The 15,297-nt window shown below is 50.6% G+C and overlaps 8 protein-coding genes across 8 annotated transcripts; 1 reads left to right on the top strand and 7 right to left on the bottom strand.

The window, feature by feature from the left end:
* Window positions 1-101: 101 nt before the first annotated feature.
* COCMIDRAFT_40199 (uncharacterized protein) lies at window positions 102-1,228 on the bottom strand (the record flags this gene model as incomplete). The annotated part of the gene is made up of 3 exons (XM_007693632.1): window positions 102-911; window positions 1,035-1,145; window positions 1,205-1,228. 3 exons carry the CDS (start codon window positions 1,226-1,228, stop codon window positions 102-104), a joined length of 945 nt encoding a protein of 314 aa, XP_007691822.1.
* A 1,045-nt stretch (window positions 1,229-2,273) lies between these two features.
* Window positions 2,274-3,880, top strand: COCMIDRAFT_8661 (uncharacterized protein; the record flags this gene model as incomplete). The annotated part of the gene is made up of 2 exons (XM_007693625.1): window positions 2,274-3,180; window positions 3,243-3,880. The coding sequence occupies 2 exons, from the start codon at window positions 2,274-2,276 to the stop codon at window positions 3,878-3,880; spliced, it is 1,545 nt and encodes a 514-aa protein (XP_007691815.1).
* A 202-nt stretch (window positions 3,881-4,082) lies between these two features.
* COCMIDRAFT_105579 (uncharacterized protein) lies at window positions 4,083-5,845 on the bottom strand (the record flags this gene model as incomplete). Its single annotated transcript, XM_007693639.1, has 5 exons — window positions 4,083-4,778; window positions 4,830-5,045; window positions 5,081-5,405; window positions 5,469-5,703; window positions 5,764-5,845. 5 exons carry the CDS (start codon window positions 5,843-5,845, stop codon window positions 4,083-4,085), a joined length of 1,554 nt encoding a protein of 517 aa, XP_007691829.1.
* A 1,089-nt stretch (window positions 5,846-6,934) lies between these two features.
* COCMIDRAFT_105558 (uncharacterized protein) lies at window positions 6,935-7,498 on the bottom strand (the record flags this gene model as incomplete). Its single annotated transcript, XM_007693638.1, has 1 exon — window positions 6,935-7,498. The coding sequence occupies one exon, from the start codon at window positions 7,496-7,498 to the stop codon at window positions 6,935-6,937; it is 564 nt and encodes a 187-aa protein (XP_007691828.1).
* Window positions 7,499-10,827: 3,329 nt separating this feature from the next.
* Window positions 10,828-12,087, bottom strand: COCMIDRAFT_105556 (uncharacterized protein; the record flags this gene model as incomplete). The annotated part of the gene is made up of 3 exons (XM_007693637.1): window positions 10,828-11,648; window positions 11,705-11,897; window positions 11,947-12,087. 3 exons carry the CDS (start codon window positions 12,085-12,087, stop codon window positions 10,828-10,830), a joined length of 1,155 nt encoding a protein of 384 aa, XP_007691827.1.
* A 334-nt stretch (window positions 12,088-12,421) lies between these two features.
* On the bottom strand, window positions 12,422-12,898 carry COCMIDRAFT_105544 (uncharacterized protein; the record flags this gene model as incomplete). The annotated part of the gene is made up of 3 exons (XM_007693636.1): window positions 12,422-12,519; window positions 12,582-12,744; window positions 12,800-12,898. The coding sequence occupies 3 exons, from the start codon at window positions 12,896-12,898 to the stop codon at window positions 12,422-12,424; spliced, it is 360 nt and encodes a 119-aa protein (XP_007691826.1).
* An 804-nt stretch (window positions 12,899-13,702) lies between these two features.
* COCMIDRAFT_8656 (uncharacterized protein) lies at window positions 13,703-14,224 on the bottom strand (the record flags this gene model as incomplete). The annotated part of the gene is made up of 3 exons (XM_007693624.1): window positions 13,703-13,730; window positions 13,777-14,090; window positions 14,210-14,224. 3 exons carry the CDS (start codon window positions 14,222-14,224, stop codon window positions 13,703-13,705), a joined length of 357 nt encoding a protein of 118 aa, XP_007691814.1.
* Window positions 14,225-14,783: 559 nt separating this feature from the next.
* COCMIDRAFT_105545 (uncharacterized protein) lies at window positions 14,784-15,260 on the bottom strand (the record flags this gene model as incomplete). The annotated part of the gene is made up of 1 exon (XM_007693635.1): window positions 14,784-15,260. The coding sequence occupies one exon, from the start codon at window positions 15,258-15,260 to the stop codon at window positions 14,784-14,786; it is 477 nt and encodes a 158-aa protein (XP_007691825.1).
* Between the last annotated feature and the right edge of the window lie 37 nt (window positions 15,261-15,297).

Below are 15,297 nucleotides of genomic sequence, written 5' to 3'. Positions count from 1 at the left end.
TGCGATGTGATTATGAACTGGTCGTGGTATCATATAAGGTTCTTCAGAGTCATGCTTTATCGTCCGATGCGAGTCGTTCCTCATGGACTATGTCCTAAATCTCACCTCTTGAGCTCAGCAAACCGTCTCGATAGTTCATCGACGTCAGGTATCTTGCCTAGCCCATCCTCCTTCTTGGCCGGTTTCTTCGCATCGCTCTTTGCGATCTTGGTCGCCGCACTGCCTGGCAACTTTAACCTGGGAGCGACATTATCTGTGCTTGGGCTAGGAGGTACGACTCGCAGTGGACTTTGGGGGCCGAGCTTCTTTGGTGTTGTAGCTTTGGCCAAGGCTTCTCTCTCCTCCGCCTTCTTACTTTTGCTGGGGTCCGCATCGTCTGCAGTCAGTGGGTCTTCGAGCACTCCTTCAGCTCTTTCGGCCACTCCGCCCGAGGGCTCGTCATCGTCTTCATCGTCGTCAGCCTCGTCCTCGCTCTTGGACGTGCCATACGGCACGCCGTAGAATCTCGCAATCTCCGTCATGTAGGCCTCGACCAACTCTGCTTTTGGTGTTTCCACCCGCAGCTTCTTGATTACTCTCTCTGCGACCCCTTCGCCCTCCATACTGGCTATGGCGACATCCTTGCCAAACTTATCCACGAGCAGCGCCCGGACCGTCTGCAGCTCCTTGATCTCTGTGCGCGGCGCGGCGTATATTATGCTGCGGACGGCCTCCTCCAACGCGGGGTCAAGAAGCGTCGCCGACGACGAAGCCGCGGAGGTTGTGTTTGAAGACGAGATCTGGTTTTCGAGAAGCTGGGAGCGGGCAAGCAGGAGTTCGCAGTAGAGTTCAAGGATCTCGTGCAGTTCAGTGGTGATGTCTGTGCGAATAATGTTTTCTACGCGTATCCTTGCGGATTGGACTTTGCCGACCTAGGGGAAGGGGGATCAGGTCAGCAGGCAGTGGGTGATGGGTGGTATGCGCGCGGTCATTTGCGCGGCCACATTCATTCGCAACGAAAAGCAATGGGAACACGGGCACGTTGCCATGCGTACCTCGATGAGCTGGGCCATCTCCCGCCTTTGTTGCTTTACTTTTGCGCTGTCTTTTTGCTGTACCATGCGCAGTCGCGATATGGACAGCTTGAGCTGGATCTTGAGCTTCGCCTGCCCCTCATTAGCTTTCCTGGAGTGCTGCTGCCTTGAAGCATGTCGCCAAACCGTACAACTAAAGAGGCTGGAGGCGCCATTGCGTATATATTTGTGTAGTTGTGGTGCTTGGAGACGGCGTGGTTGTTGTTTGTGGTGGGGCGTGCGTGGGGTAATGGCGGCTGTCCAGGTACGTAAGGTGAAGCTACAGGTCGGGCTGGGAGCTGGGCGCAGACGCGGAACGCTGGGCCGGGGCGACACGCGGCCAAGGTTCCAACGGCTTGGGCTCCCCCCTGCACGTCACAAACCCCATCCAACGACTATCGCTATCCTCCCTCGATTCCCAAAGCGGCATGCCCACAACACGCACACGCATTTCTCCGTAGGATTGGCAGGATCGCCAGGAAAATTAGGATTGCTAGGATCACGCACTTCACAACGAGTCGTCCTTCTTGGCGCCATTGCACGTCTTGCAAGCTTCAAATCATCAGCCCACCCCTTTGCTTTGTGCAAAACACAAAACACAATACACGACCCGTCTAGTCACAGAGACTCGACATTCGAATCATGGCAGATTTCTGTTCGTTTCTCTGCAAGCCATGACGGGCAACTTGTCCGATCCCATCATACGAGACCAGGTCCGAGGGGCACAGCAGATCCACTACCCTGAAGAGCTTTTTTACCCTGGATTCTACAATAGTGCCAAGGCCGCGCCTCCTCCTTGCCTATCAACGAGGTTTTCATTGGACACAGACCAACAAGAAGCGCGCAACAACGGAAGGAGTAGCGAATAGCCAGCGTCCTTAAGGCGGGTATGGCGCCTAACTCCTACCTAATCCGTCTGCACAACCCGTCCAGCATGACTGCTGTTGATATCCTTACTTGTTTAGTCAACAACAACATAAACGCACCGCTTTATCAGCGCTAGCGATTCACTGACTGTGCTGCAACTGAATCATGAATAGCCCGAAACCTGGTGTCGATCATGGAAGCAGGCCACTGGAAACTGGGTAGAAATGAGTGTTCGCCCTTCCACTACGGCGACAGATTTTCATAAATTATTTTGGCTCTGCTTGAGATTCATCGAGTAATCATTACACTTTGCACCATTCCCCAGGTGATCAACCTACTAGAAACGCTACTATCATGGGTCGTGCCGCTTTTCAGCTAGGGAACGGGAGGGTCAATGCGGACGCTTCCACGCCATCACGCCACCGCACACTCATTCTCGATCTCGGTGACGTGCTCTTTCATTACTCTTCTCGCTATCTCACGGCCCTCTCCCGTCAAGAGTTCCAGGCGGTCCTTCTGACTCCCACATGGGCCGAGCTTGATCGCGGTCACATCAGCGAGGACGAAGCTCTCGCAAAGATAGGCAAAGATCTGTCCCTAGACCCAAAAGCAATCAAGGAAGGCTTAACACAATGCCGCAAGACGCTTTGTGTAGACAAGGATCTCGTTGATGAGATTGCAAAGATCAAGAAGGAGATGGATGGGCACCTCAAAGTCTATGCCATGAGTAACATCTCCAAACACGACTTTTTACATCTCAAGACTGTGCTGTCTGACTGGAGTGTGTTTGATGGCGAGTTCACGTCGTGCGATGCTGGCATGGCCAAACCTGAGCTCAACTTTTATAAACACGTCCTCGATACAATAGGGGTCAGTGACCCGTCATCGGCTATCTTCGTTGACGACAAAATCATCAACGTCACAGCAGCACGCTCCTTTGGGATTCAAGGCATCGTCTTCAGATCAGCACCAGCTCTCCTCCGCCAACTGCGCAACAAACTTTTCGACCCTATAATCCGGGCACGCAAGTACATGGCCGCCAACGCACACAAACACACTTCACACATAGAAGACGGCACAGAGTTTCCTGAACGATTCTCTCAGTTTCTCATCCACTGGGAACTCAAAGAAGCCTCTTGGCTCACTATATCTGCCCCCAGTGCCTCAGAAGCTCAAATCAAAGCCGACATCCAAAAAGCCTCTTCCGAAGCAAGAACCTGGAACTACTTCAACGGCACCCCCGTAGGCACAACAAAAACATGTAAGTCCACCCCAACCACTTCCTACACCTGAGCCCCAGAATCTAACAGTTCACTCTCATAGTCCCCGACGACGTTGACGACACATCCATGGCCCTCCTCGCCTTCTCCCCACCCCGCTCCTCCGCAAACCCCATCCTCGACCTCATGGCCAAGTGCCGCCACACAAGAGACAACCTCGTACTAACCTACTTCGACCCCAAACGGCCCGGACTCTGCCCCTTCGTCCTGGTAAACGTCATCCGCGTCTTCTACCACTACAACCGCGGCAGCGAAGTAAAACCAGAACTCGAATTCGTCACGCGTATCCTGCTGAACCGCGCCTACGTAAATGGGACTGCAGTGTATAACTCTGCGGAACCGTTTTTGTACTTTATGTCGTGTCTGGTTGATGCGAATCAGAGTCAGCCTGAGATTCAGGCCTTAAGGGAGCCATTGGCTGCGGCGCTAAGAGAAAGGGTCGGGCAGAAGGATGATTCGTTTGCGGTTGCGGCAAGGGTGCTGTCGTGCCAGAAGTTGGGGGTTTGGGCGCAGTCAGACATTGAGTATCTCAAGGAGCTGCAGGAGTGTGACGGAGGCTGGGAGATTGGGTGGGTGTGCAGGTTTGGGAGGTCGCAGAAGAAGATTGGGAATAGGGGTGTGCCTACGGCGTTCGCTATCAAGGCGCTTGAGCATGAGCACCGGATTCAGGGTGAGCCATGATGAACTTTGGATGAATCTTGAAGTTTCGTTTTTTCTGTTTTGGTTTTATGAGCACATGGAAGAAAAGGGGGATACATATTACTGTCGCTAATGATACATGCTGCGCTCTCCATGAAATGAATTGGTTGCTACGATATATATCTAGCTTGGTAATACTGTGCTACTTTAACACTGTAATGACTAGGTGCGTGGGCAGATACATTCAGTCACCCTGACTCACTCTCTCCGCCATAACCGCCTCCTGCTTCTCATTCATGTGCGCAAAATTCCTGTACCTCTGCTCTTCATCCGACTTGCTGCTCCTGATGACCTGCCTGTTCTCCTTGTTCAGACCCATGCAGAGTCTTGGTTTCTCGAAGAACATGGTGTCAATCTGCTCCAGTGTTCTTCCAGACGTCTCTACCCCGAAGAAATATGTAAGTGGTACAAAAGACGCGCAAACAGTAGCCCAGACCCAGAAGTAGTGACCCTTGATGTTGTCGAGACCAATGGGTGTGACCATAACCACCACAAAATTGGACATCCAGTGCGAGAAGACGCCCACGGCCGTGGCTTTATTGCGAACGCGAAGGGGCTGGATCTCGGCAGAGTAGGACCATGATACGGGCAATATTCCGAGGGTGAAGCAGTCCAAGTACAGGAACATGAATGCCACTGCAGCTGCTGCGCTCGAGAAGCTGTTCTTAGCCAGACAACCGGCGATTATGGCCATGCAGACTGCACAACCAGCCGAAGAACCCATAACCGACCAACGCCGTCCAATCTTGTCGATATAAAGGTATGGAGGCCACGAAAACACAGCGTATTGAGTGAAGGCAATTGAGGCTAGGATGAGAGCCATGCTAGGTGTGTAGCCGAGATACTCTTGAAAGATGTAGGCGAGGTAATAGCAGAGAGCCTATGTCCAAATCAGTATCTAAGTGGGAAGCTTCAGTTTGAGAGAACTTACGTTAATGCCAGACCACTGGTTCATCATGTATGGGCCCATGCCGAGAAGGACGCGATGCAAGTTTCGAGTCTTTGTGGCATTGCTGAAGACTTCGCCCCAAGTGGGCTCTTCCTCGCTGCTCTCAGCCTCAATCGCATCAAGAATCTCTTGTAGTTGGCCCTGAACCTCCTCATCGTCAAGAGGCTTGTCGAGCAACCGACTAATCGTATGCTTAGCCTATCTACAGCGTCAGTAATAATATCTTGGCGAACATTGATTGGACTTGCCTCCTCGATTTGACCACGAGATGCCAGCCATCGCGGCGTCTCACATAGGAACGGACAAAGCGCCAGGACCATGAGTGAGAACAGAATCTGGCAAGCGACAGGGAAGCGCCATTGCAACGAGCTATTGGCATACAGTGTCGCAAAACATAGCCAAGAAGCAACTGCAACACCAATGATGATGAGAGCAGATTGGACAACCAGCAATGCACCTCGGTTGTGCGCAGGTAGTGTTTCCGACTGCAGAATTGGCACTGCAACCGTCGAGAGCCCAACACCGACACCGCCGATGATGCGAGCGACAAACATTTGCCTATACAGGAGTATAAAATGTCAGTAGGCTTCTCTTGCATCCCTGGAAAGACAATTTACTGACCAATACTCAAAGCTAGCAGTCTGTATAGCAGCTCCCACAACAACGATAAGGTTGGCAAGGATAATCGACCGCTTCCGTCCGATCTTTTCTCCATACACGAACGCAACAACAGCACCAAGCGCGCATCCTATGTCGTAAATCGCCGTCACAAGTCCCGTCATGGTAGGATTTGGGTTGCCCAGCGTGTCCTTGAAGCGTTGACCGCCGAGGATACCACCAAAGAGACCCTGATCATCTTGCCAAAGTGTCAGCTTCTGATTACTTGGACGGTACGTGGTACAGCATGAATACTCACATCCAAAGAGCAGAAAGTCCAGCCCTGAAGTCAAAAGAATAACAGTAATAAGGCTCTTGCCCCTAAATTCTGTAAAACCCATGGTCAAAAAAATGCCCTGTGAGCCCGCTACTCTGCAAAAGTAGTTCACGGTGGGTTGATACAGTATTGTGGAACCCCCAACCACACGTCCACCCTCCTCTTTTATATACTCATGATAACCCGCATTGATGTGCACCCGGGTTTTCCTTTACAGGCCTAATGCATTTTACATCTCCAGGACGATCATAGTAGTGTTTGGATGCCGTGATGGGCGGTGGTAGTAGGTCCGGGGTAAATGTGGGGAACTGCGGAGAAAAAAGGTGCTATGGAACGACTGTCTTCTGCGGGGGGTGGGAATGTCGTATGAGATCCTAGCTAGAAATCAAGGTTGTGGTTGTGTTGGCGGACTGGGCGTTGTGCGGGGTTGCCGGATTGGGGAATGCCGTGTTGGAAGTAAGGAAGGTTCGTCGGCAATGCGGCGCCTATGTACGGTAGTCACATTTGCTTTTTTAAGCCATGAAGGGGTTGGAGTGATTTCTTATGACTCGCAGGTGGTTGCGTTGAGTATGTGGTATATGATCATTACAACGAGCATCTTGCAAAAGATGAGAGGAATTTTATGTGGCAGCAGCACTATAGGTAATAGTGTGTTCAGAACACCGGGAATGCGAAGTGGAGTCTCGCACAGAAGTGATGGAGAAATCGACTAAACTAAGCCCGAGCGAACAAGCGATCTTAGCGGGCATCTGCATGTGCTTGAGCCGTGTTCCTAAGGGCTGCTCTGTGCCTCGATTGTCCCAGATACTCGACCCACTAGATGCACGTGAACACGCGTATCAGCCTACTTCTCGTATTACTTGAAGGTTGATTTGATTTTTCATCACTGAATGTGAAACTCATGGTAGTATTGTAACGATGTTGTGGTGTTCAGCGGATACAATGTAGGTGAAGGCGGTTGCATAGCGAACCTCAGGGTTGTCGACGATTTAAACTGCACGATAAACTCAATACTAAGAGGGGGAAGAGTCATGCACGCATAAGCCTCCAACAGAATACACTACGATCCCCGAATATACTTTCGTTCTCCACCCCACCCGGGTCCGCTTAGTGCCTCTCCAATCTGACCCCAACTTCCGCGGGACCCCTCCATCTACTCCAACGCGTGTAACATCTCCCTAGTCGCACTCAGACTCTTACTGTCGCCGTAAATGGCGGCAATAAGGCTTCCATCGAGCTTTGGAAACTCGCGCTGGAGAATCTCGACGTTTTCGTCGTCATCGTCTTTCCTTCCTGCCGCTTCATAGCTCTGCATGACCTCGATCTGGTGAGAGCGATCTTGCCCTGTAGGGAGCGCCATTTCCGTGGCTGTGCGGCGGGGTGGCAGACCAGGTGGGACCTCTCCTTGAGTAGTATTCGGTGTTTGACCTTGATATGGTTGTTGTGGTGTGTCTTGTTGATAGTATGAGGGTTGAGAAGTCTCATGAGGGGTAGTCTGCGCGTAAGGGTTGTGAGATTGGGTCTGGCCGGTCTCTTGGGCCCACGGAGATGTATCATGCTGCTGAGGAGGGTGTTGTCCTAGCGGATTTGGTGGCATTTGTTGAGAGTATGGGTTGTGAGACTGATTTTGATAGGTTTGGTATGGGTTTTGGCTTTGGTAGCTTTGCTGCTGCTGACTGGGCTGGTCTTGCCATGGGTTGTCGTTATGCGAAGCCATATTTATGATGCTGCGGATTTGGAGGGTGGCCGGAGAGATCCTGGGATGCTACGAATACGTACGTCTCGGAGAAGTGGCTGTAAAAACTGGGTATCTTTGAGGCTGAGGGGGTGTTGACGAGTAGTGAAGGCGCAGTCGATGATGACGTATGACTGGTCTGTGCACGTGCCTCACAGCCCCGCTCCAGGCGTCGGCGTATAGAATATTGCTGACAGAGAATGGAGCCATCGTTTACAACATTCATAGATGTAGATTAACGCGTGATAATTCTCCGTAAATCGCATACAGATATCTTTGGTCAATTGTTGGTTAGAATAATCGGCTCTCGTCGCGTCTGGTGAGAATTGCATACTTGGCAACACTTTTATGCGAACAGGAACAAGGACAATGTGTCTAAATATCTACTGGAAAATATACAAGGCATCTCTTTGAAGTAATACTTTCACATGTGTCATGAAGGCCTAACCATTCCTATAGCAGTGACACATGACCTGAGGGAAGGACTCACAAAGTATAATAGAGGTTCCATTAATGAGAGTAACTGAAAATGAAATGAGATGGTTCAACAAACACAAAACTTGCAGCAGGACAAAAGCAAAGTTGGCGGTAGTAAAGGAACAATCCATAGAGCTATCACGAGCTAGTAGCAATCCCTGAAAAAATTGTCCCCCTCATTTTCCTTCTCGCGGTATTATTGTATATGGCATCACAGTCAGTTATAATCCAAGATCACAATGTGGGATAGACAATATTCTCCCAGCCTTCTTCATTCTGCTTTTTCCTTGTCCTCCTCAAACAAATATACAGCAGAAACTTCTCCCGTATTCCGGTAAATATATCAAGTAGACCGTTATTTGTTCCAGCAATTGCTTCCCAAAAAGCATTTTGATATGCTTGTTATTTGCTGACAACCGAGATGCCCCTCATTTTTCAACTGTCGACTGAATAGGTGAAAACTCGTCTTCCTGATAACATCTCAAGGGTGACTTTAGGGTCTCCAACCGATGTTTAGTTGTGATACATCTACGCGAGTGGTGACAAAGTAGCTACGCTAGAAACTATAGGGTACGTATTCTTGATTCTTCTTTCCTTTGGAAACAACATCGTTCATATAACTCTCGTTTCGTTTCTTAGTTTCTTCGCTTTAGAGAAAAGATTGCTGTTGGTAGTTGCGGCAATTAGAAGTTTGACAACAACTGTCTTGCACACAGAACAAATCAACACGTTTGTGCAACCACCTTGACTATACACAAACGCAGTTAGCAGTCCCACATGAATGGCGTAATAAGAATCGATAGATAGATAAATAGATGAATTGTTTCCTTTCTAAGTGTACACATCAACATTCCTATATATCCTGGGATGACACAATACCACACATATCTACGGGTAAGTTGGCTTCCAAAAGTATCACCCATACTTGGCAATCTTTCTGACGTCGAGATATGATATCCAGTTGGACATTGAGAAACTTGATCACGGCCCAACCCATCCAGATATTTCTGGATCGTATCAAGTACATCTTCATGAACTAAAAGAGGGTCACCACGGCATACTACAGCCACTGACGACCTATACGCTGACACAGATAAACCACATGACACGAAATATCATACGAGAATGTATACCTGAATGACCTCTCTCTCGGTATGCGATGGATACTCTACACTAAATAAGTCACAGACGGCACCAGCCAAAGGACCGCATGACTGAAACGAAGACTCAAAACTGTAGCCTCGTCCGGACCAATCCGACCCTTATGGGAGCCACGGTACAGATGGGAAAGTATATATGCAAGAACGGTCTGTACAACGAGACATGTTCATATGCAACCAGATACCGAGTCTACACAGAGTGTCATCAACAACCACATATCATCCGTCAGGTAAGCGCTCAAGATAGCAGCCATCTCCCCTTATCGAGATATACGCATCTGGCATATACTACAAATCAAGTGCCCGGTGCGATGTTTCAGTCACCTGAGCCGCCACACCTTCGATCACATCGAAGACATCGACGCCGTGCAAATTGACTCGTCTCCCGCTTCACCCACAATATCACAGCTACAAGCGCGTTGAGATTTCACGCACTCAAGTTCTATCCTCCGGACGGGAAACCCTAGCTCATCTCGATTCACGGAACCAGCGTCGAGGCCGAACGTCAAGCATATAGACTCACAGAACTCTTTCCATATACACTGACCCAACCAACACCAACATGACCCTTTTCTCCCATCCTTCCATGTATACACATTCTCCGGGAAAAAAACAAGGCCTTAGGAAGACATGCGAGCACCTGGCCGCCTCCACCAGCAACCGGCCGGACATACCCCGGTCATTCCATATACTACCCGATATGAAGAGCATACGGCTCGCAGCAGTGTATAGAGAAAACACAAGACGTAGACAACCACAACTCACGACAGTTCTACATGCCTGGATCCGCGACAGACTTCTTTTGTAATTTCTTCAGCAAGCCGTGCGTTGGAGGGTTGCGTCTGGTACGTCTTCGACGCGGATAACAATCCATCAAAAACGTGAAAACGGAGAAAGAAAGAATATGGGATTACGCGTGTGTGTAAGATGAGCGCGTCCGAACACTTAGATTGGAGACGAAGCAAGCGAGCAAGAATGAATGACGAGGGGAGGAGAACAAGGTTAACTGTGGAGGCAACGTGGGTGGGTCATGACACATGCTTGTGCGGAAGAAAACTGTAGGCGGGAGAGAGTGGGTATACAACTGGATATTGTGAGATGGAAAAGAATGGATCATACGAGGATGGATTGGGAGAACAAGAAGAGAGGGCATACAACTAGGGTCTGCGAAAGAAGAGGAACGAGTATACAGCTATGGATTGGGAGACAAGAGGAACGGATACGCGACTGGGGTGTGGGAGAAAAGGAAATAGGGTATACAACTATGATTTAGGGAACAGGAGGACATGATCACCAATTGGGGGAGGATTCGTGCCTGTATACTTACGTGAGATCTGGGCTCGGTGATGAAATGGATATGTGGGGGATGACGGTAGCTACGATCTCAATATAGATTTGTGGATTTGCTGGAGTTTGATATTTCTAGGGAGCTCTGGACTGGAGTTGGAGAATATGCACTATGTGCGGAGCATAGGATAAGAAAGAGCTGGAGGAGCTACTGGAAGAAGACAAGACGATTACTTCGTCTTCGAGGTCGTGGGCACCACCACACAAGCGCGTACCAAAGCAATGAATGTATCAGTATCATCAAACAAATATACCCTAGAACACGCAAAACCATCTAGTCCCACAATATGACCACTAACATCCATTGAACGCACGCATCTCCTACCCCTAATACCTCACACTCCCATAATCGCTCTCTGAAACCCCAGAAAACCTCCTTTCCGCACCAACAACCCCTCCATCGTAAGAGACCGTCGCGCCATCCCCATTCTCCCCACCATACCCCGTATATACGGAACCAAACCCGTCATATTTGTCTGACCCATACTCTGTGTAGCCCCCGCTCACACTGGACTGTGCAGCAGTTCCTATTACCATCTCCCCACTATACAGTGGCACGTTCCCATTGGAGAAAGCCCCTGCATCGCGCGCAACGCTGACAGAGCTTCGATGCGACGCCACAGACACTCTATCACACCCAGCCATGAGCGTCACGATGCGATTCGAGACGCCATCTGGATTCGTAGCGTCTTCCAGCTGGGCGTTAGCGACGCGGAGCTGCTTTGCTTTCTTCCTGGTGTCGTAGTAGAGTTTTGTGAGGCCGATAAGAAGGACGACGATTACGATTGCGGAGACGGCGCTTCCTGCGATGACAGCTGTGTTGGGCGTATTTTGGGGGATTGGTAGAATGGCTGCTGCGGGAGAGGAAGATGGAGTGGGCGATGGAGTTTCTTGGTTGGTGGAGGGTGTTGGTGCAGGTACGAAACTTGTTTCCGCAGAGATGGCCGAGCTGGTTGGGTCGGATGTCGTGCTTGGTTCCGTAGAGGTGCTAGTAGCACTGGCAAGTGTATTACTACCTGTTGTACTTGGGGGATAACGTTGTGATGAACTGGATTCACGCGGTCTTGTAAACGGGGTCCATTCCGCAGGAATGTCTGCTAGAGACTCTCCTATCTGCTTGCAACCGTCTTTGTACTGCTTTATAAATGCTATGTCGGACTCGAGTCAGTTTTCCATTCTTCAAACGCAGCAGTTGCAAACTCACCTCTCCTATCGCCGTCGCCTTTACACTCCTGGAACACACAATGCGCAGAGAAATAGTCGTTGTGGCCCAGAAACCGTGTTTTAGCGCAGACGCAGCGGAAGTAGCTCGACCCTAGAGCGGCGCTGTCGCAGCTAAGCTCCTCACTGTCAGGTGGTAATTTGTCTCTGGCAACTTGCTGGCATTTTTCAGATATCTGGCTGGGTTAGTTGGATTGTAGGTTTGAGAGCGCAAGAACATCTTACAAGACAAGGTACAGAGTCTGCTGCAGTCAAGGCTGCAGTAGTCGTAGCGGCGAGGCTTGGAAAAGAAGGAGAAGGAGAATTAGAGGTAACCACTGGAGGCGGGGTGTATTCACGCAGAATGTTGTTGGCTCTGATTTTCATGTTAAACTGCTGTATACTGTGGAGGCCTCAAATTCTCACTGAAATAGAAGAGTACTCCATGACCGACATGTTAGTCATAGACAGCAGCGTTGGATAGGTCAGAAGACGAAATTGAAGAGGGAGAGCCGATATCGCAGACGGATGTCGAGTGCGCCTTGGAAAGATGTGCCGCAGATTGCATTTACAAAGCCAGAGTACAGAATCAAACGGCAACGGAAAGTGAGGACAACATTCAAAGGGTATCAAAGGAGTGTCTATTATCCATTACGTAGGCGTCGTGCTGTGGTTTCTGCAGTCTCATAAAGCGTGTTGACGTGAATATTGGCAACTAAATTCATCGAGGAGGATAGTACACTGGCTCAAACGAGACAGTCTTGTTCAAGTTTCCGTACTCGGGCTTGGAACAAACGTCTGCAAGCAACTGTTTGTAGTCTAAAATGGCAAAGTCAGATGATGAGTCGCTCAGACTCGAGGGGTTTACATGGACGACTTACTGGCAACTGCGCCGAGAGTGCATGCCTTCTTGCCTGGCTTACCGTCGAGGCATGGCTGAACGGTTTTGACATATCTGTCGACATCGTCTTGCTCCAAGTTACATATGCAGATCAGGTTGCCAGGCGCGCAGCCATCAAAGTAGCCGTCGGTAAGACATTCGTTCTGTTGTTCGCCCTGATTAGCCCATAGCTCTGCGTGTGGGTGACATGCATCGTACCGCGCCGCACGTAGGCAGCTTGTTGGTGTAGTTTGTTGGCACCGACCAGACTGTGGGGAGGAGGGTCACAATGGCGACAATCGAACCGCTGATTATCATGTTGTTGGCTGGCGACGACGGAGTGGGTACGGTTGCGGAAGAGGTGGTGAGCTGGGTCGAGATGTCGATATGTAGAAATCACGAGAAGTGCAGCTGAGCGTCCAAGCGCAGACTAGACCAGCCTTCGACCAGACGACAGTGATTTCTGGGTGCAGATCGCTGCTTCTTTATTTGTTTGTGCATGGCGCAGACAAGGGTAGCGTTGTTTTCTAGGCTGGTGGATGGATTGCGTCCCACACACACAGGCACAGGTCACACGGCCGCTGATCTGCCCCGACGAAACACAGCGGGCGGGGGACAGATTCCAAACGCGCGGCGGCGTCAATGGCGCACCAAAGCCAGAACAAGCGTTGCTCACACAGGGTCAAGTCTGGAGCTGCAGCGCTGATGCGGCTGCAATTTGGTTTCCGCTGTGGGGTCCCCCGGGTGCCCCAAGCCAAGGGCAACCATGTCTATGCCGCATACCTGAGGCGACACGCCCTGTGGCTGGGCACAACCAGCCTAGTTTTACATAGAGAGGCTGACCTCCTGCTCTTGTAGCACATTCATGATGCAATGTAAATCACAATACCAGCAGCTTCGGAGCATCTTGCAAGTCGTATGATTATTAGACTACGTGATTGCCGCACGGCATCGTGTCGCGGATAGATTACCATCGGAACAAAACAAAGCCTCCAGTCTCCGCCCCTTCTTCCCAACGCCCCTGCGCATGCGTACAGCAATCACGCCCGTCATGCGCCCGGCATTTCTGGCCTGCCCGAGTACCTTGGGCCAGTCTGTTGCCTCACTCCAATACTCTTGTTCCTAGTGCTGAGCGCTCATGGCCGCAGGCCTAGAACAGGCAGTCCAAACAACAACAACACGCCAGACCCGCGCACAATCCAGCAAAGAGCCCGCCACCTCCACCATCATGCCTCCTATCATCCTGGTAATATCCACCTGGTGGAGGCGGTCCCTGTTGGTATTGCATCTGCTGCCCACCATACTGTCCTTGAGGAGGACCGTACTGGCCCTGTGGCGGACCGTACGGACCTGGTTGGCCTTGCTGGTAAGGGTTCGGGCTTCCGCCGTAGTAATCAGGGGCACCGCCACCTTGGTTGTAGTATGAGGGTTGCATGCCTCCAGGAGCAGGACCAGCGTCGTAGTGAACAGGCGCTGGGTTCTGAGGGTACTGAGGCGGTGCGCCTTGGTCCTGCTTCGCGTATTAGTATGGTGCGCTCATTATGCTAAACAGGAGTGGCGACGGCAGTGCGCGCCACAGTAGAGTGGAATGGCAACCACCATCGTTCAACCAAGGCTAAGGACACGTACATATGGTTTGGACATGCTGGCGGTTTGTGAGAGAAGTTGTCAAGTTTGTAGTGTAAGAGCGAGAGAGCCACCAGTTAAGAGGCAAATCTTAGAAGGAGGTCGCTGCACGCGTTCCGTGGCAAAGCTGGGCAATGTCTGGTCCGTCGTCGATCGGCTATCTGTATCACCTATGCTATCCCGGCCGGTGTTGTGGCGTCAAGGACAATGTCAATCGAAAGGAAATGAGGGAGCAATGTGTAGGTGTATAGAAGATGGATTAAAAACGAGCGACAATTCGGATAATAGGTGAACCTGAGTGCCGAGTTGATCACACATCAGTTGTCGCGGCGTACGAAGGAGGGTGGCTGAGCTTGCGTGGCGGATAATCTAAGCCACTTTTGTCATAGTGTGGACCGCATTCACCCTCGCAGCGCAAACCGACTCCGACCATCCAAGGCGCGTGGCACCCTGTCATGCGCCACGGTGCAGATACTCAACACCAATACGGTAATCTTTGCGTACACTACACGGGATGCACGGCGTCTTGTGCAAAAATACGCATCAACGTACCTGCAAAGCACGGATCTCCAGACAGTCACGAGAACGCGGCAAATCTCAACAGTCCGGGCGTACATTGAACGAAAACTAAGCTTACAAGCCGCTCAATACATAGACAATACAAGTCACAGTCACAAAACAACATGGGGCTATCTAGTAGCAGGCGCAAAGTATACAAACCTTGAATATCGAGTGTTTCGCATCGGGTTTGGGAAGGGCGTCGGGAAATAGCGGGAAGCTGAAATCGAACGTGGGGGGAATCGAAGAGGGAAAGTGAGGTTGGAAGACTTCGAGGTGCTACGGACCGACCGAATAGTGTACACGAGGCAAGGAACTCGAACCGCATCGATGTCGACCGATCGACCGAAACAAGGCGAGAAGACCGAACCGAATGGTAATCGCCGTGACCGTTCGCCAAAGAAGATCCGAATCGAGCTTTTTCGACTGCTGAATGCATTAATGTCGTGGCAGGACATAGACGTAACTCTAGCCTCCACTCGGAGAAACAAAACATGATCCCAAAAACCATTATCCGCTCAACAAAAACACTG

The sequence above is a fragment of the Bipolaris oryzae genome (assembly GCF_000523455.1).
Source record: "Bipolaris oryzae ATCC 44560 unplaced genomic scaffold scaffold_174, whole genome shotgun sequence".
NCBI lineage: Eukaryota > Fungi > Ascomycota > Dothideomycetes > Pleosporales > Pleosporaceae > Bipolaris > Bipolaris oryzae.
This window is presented reverse-complemented; position numbering and strand designations above follow the sequence as displayed.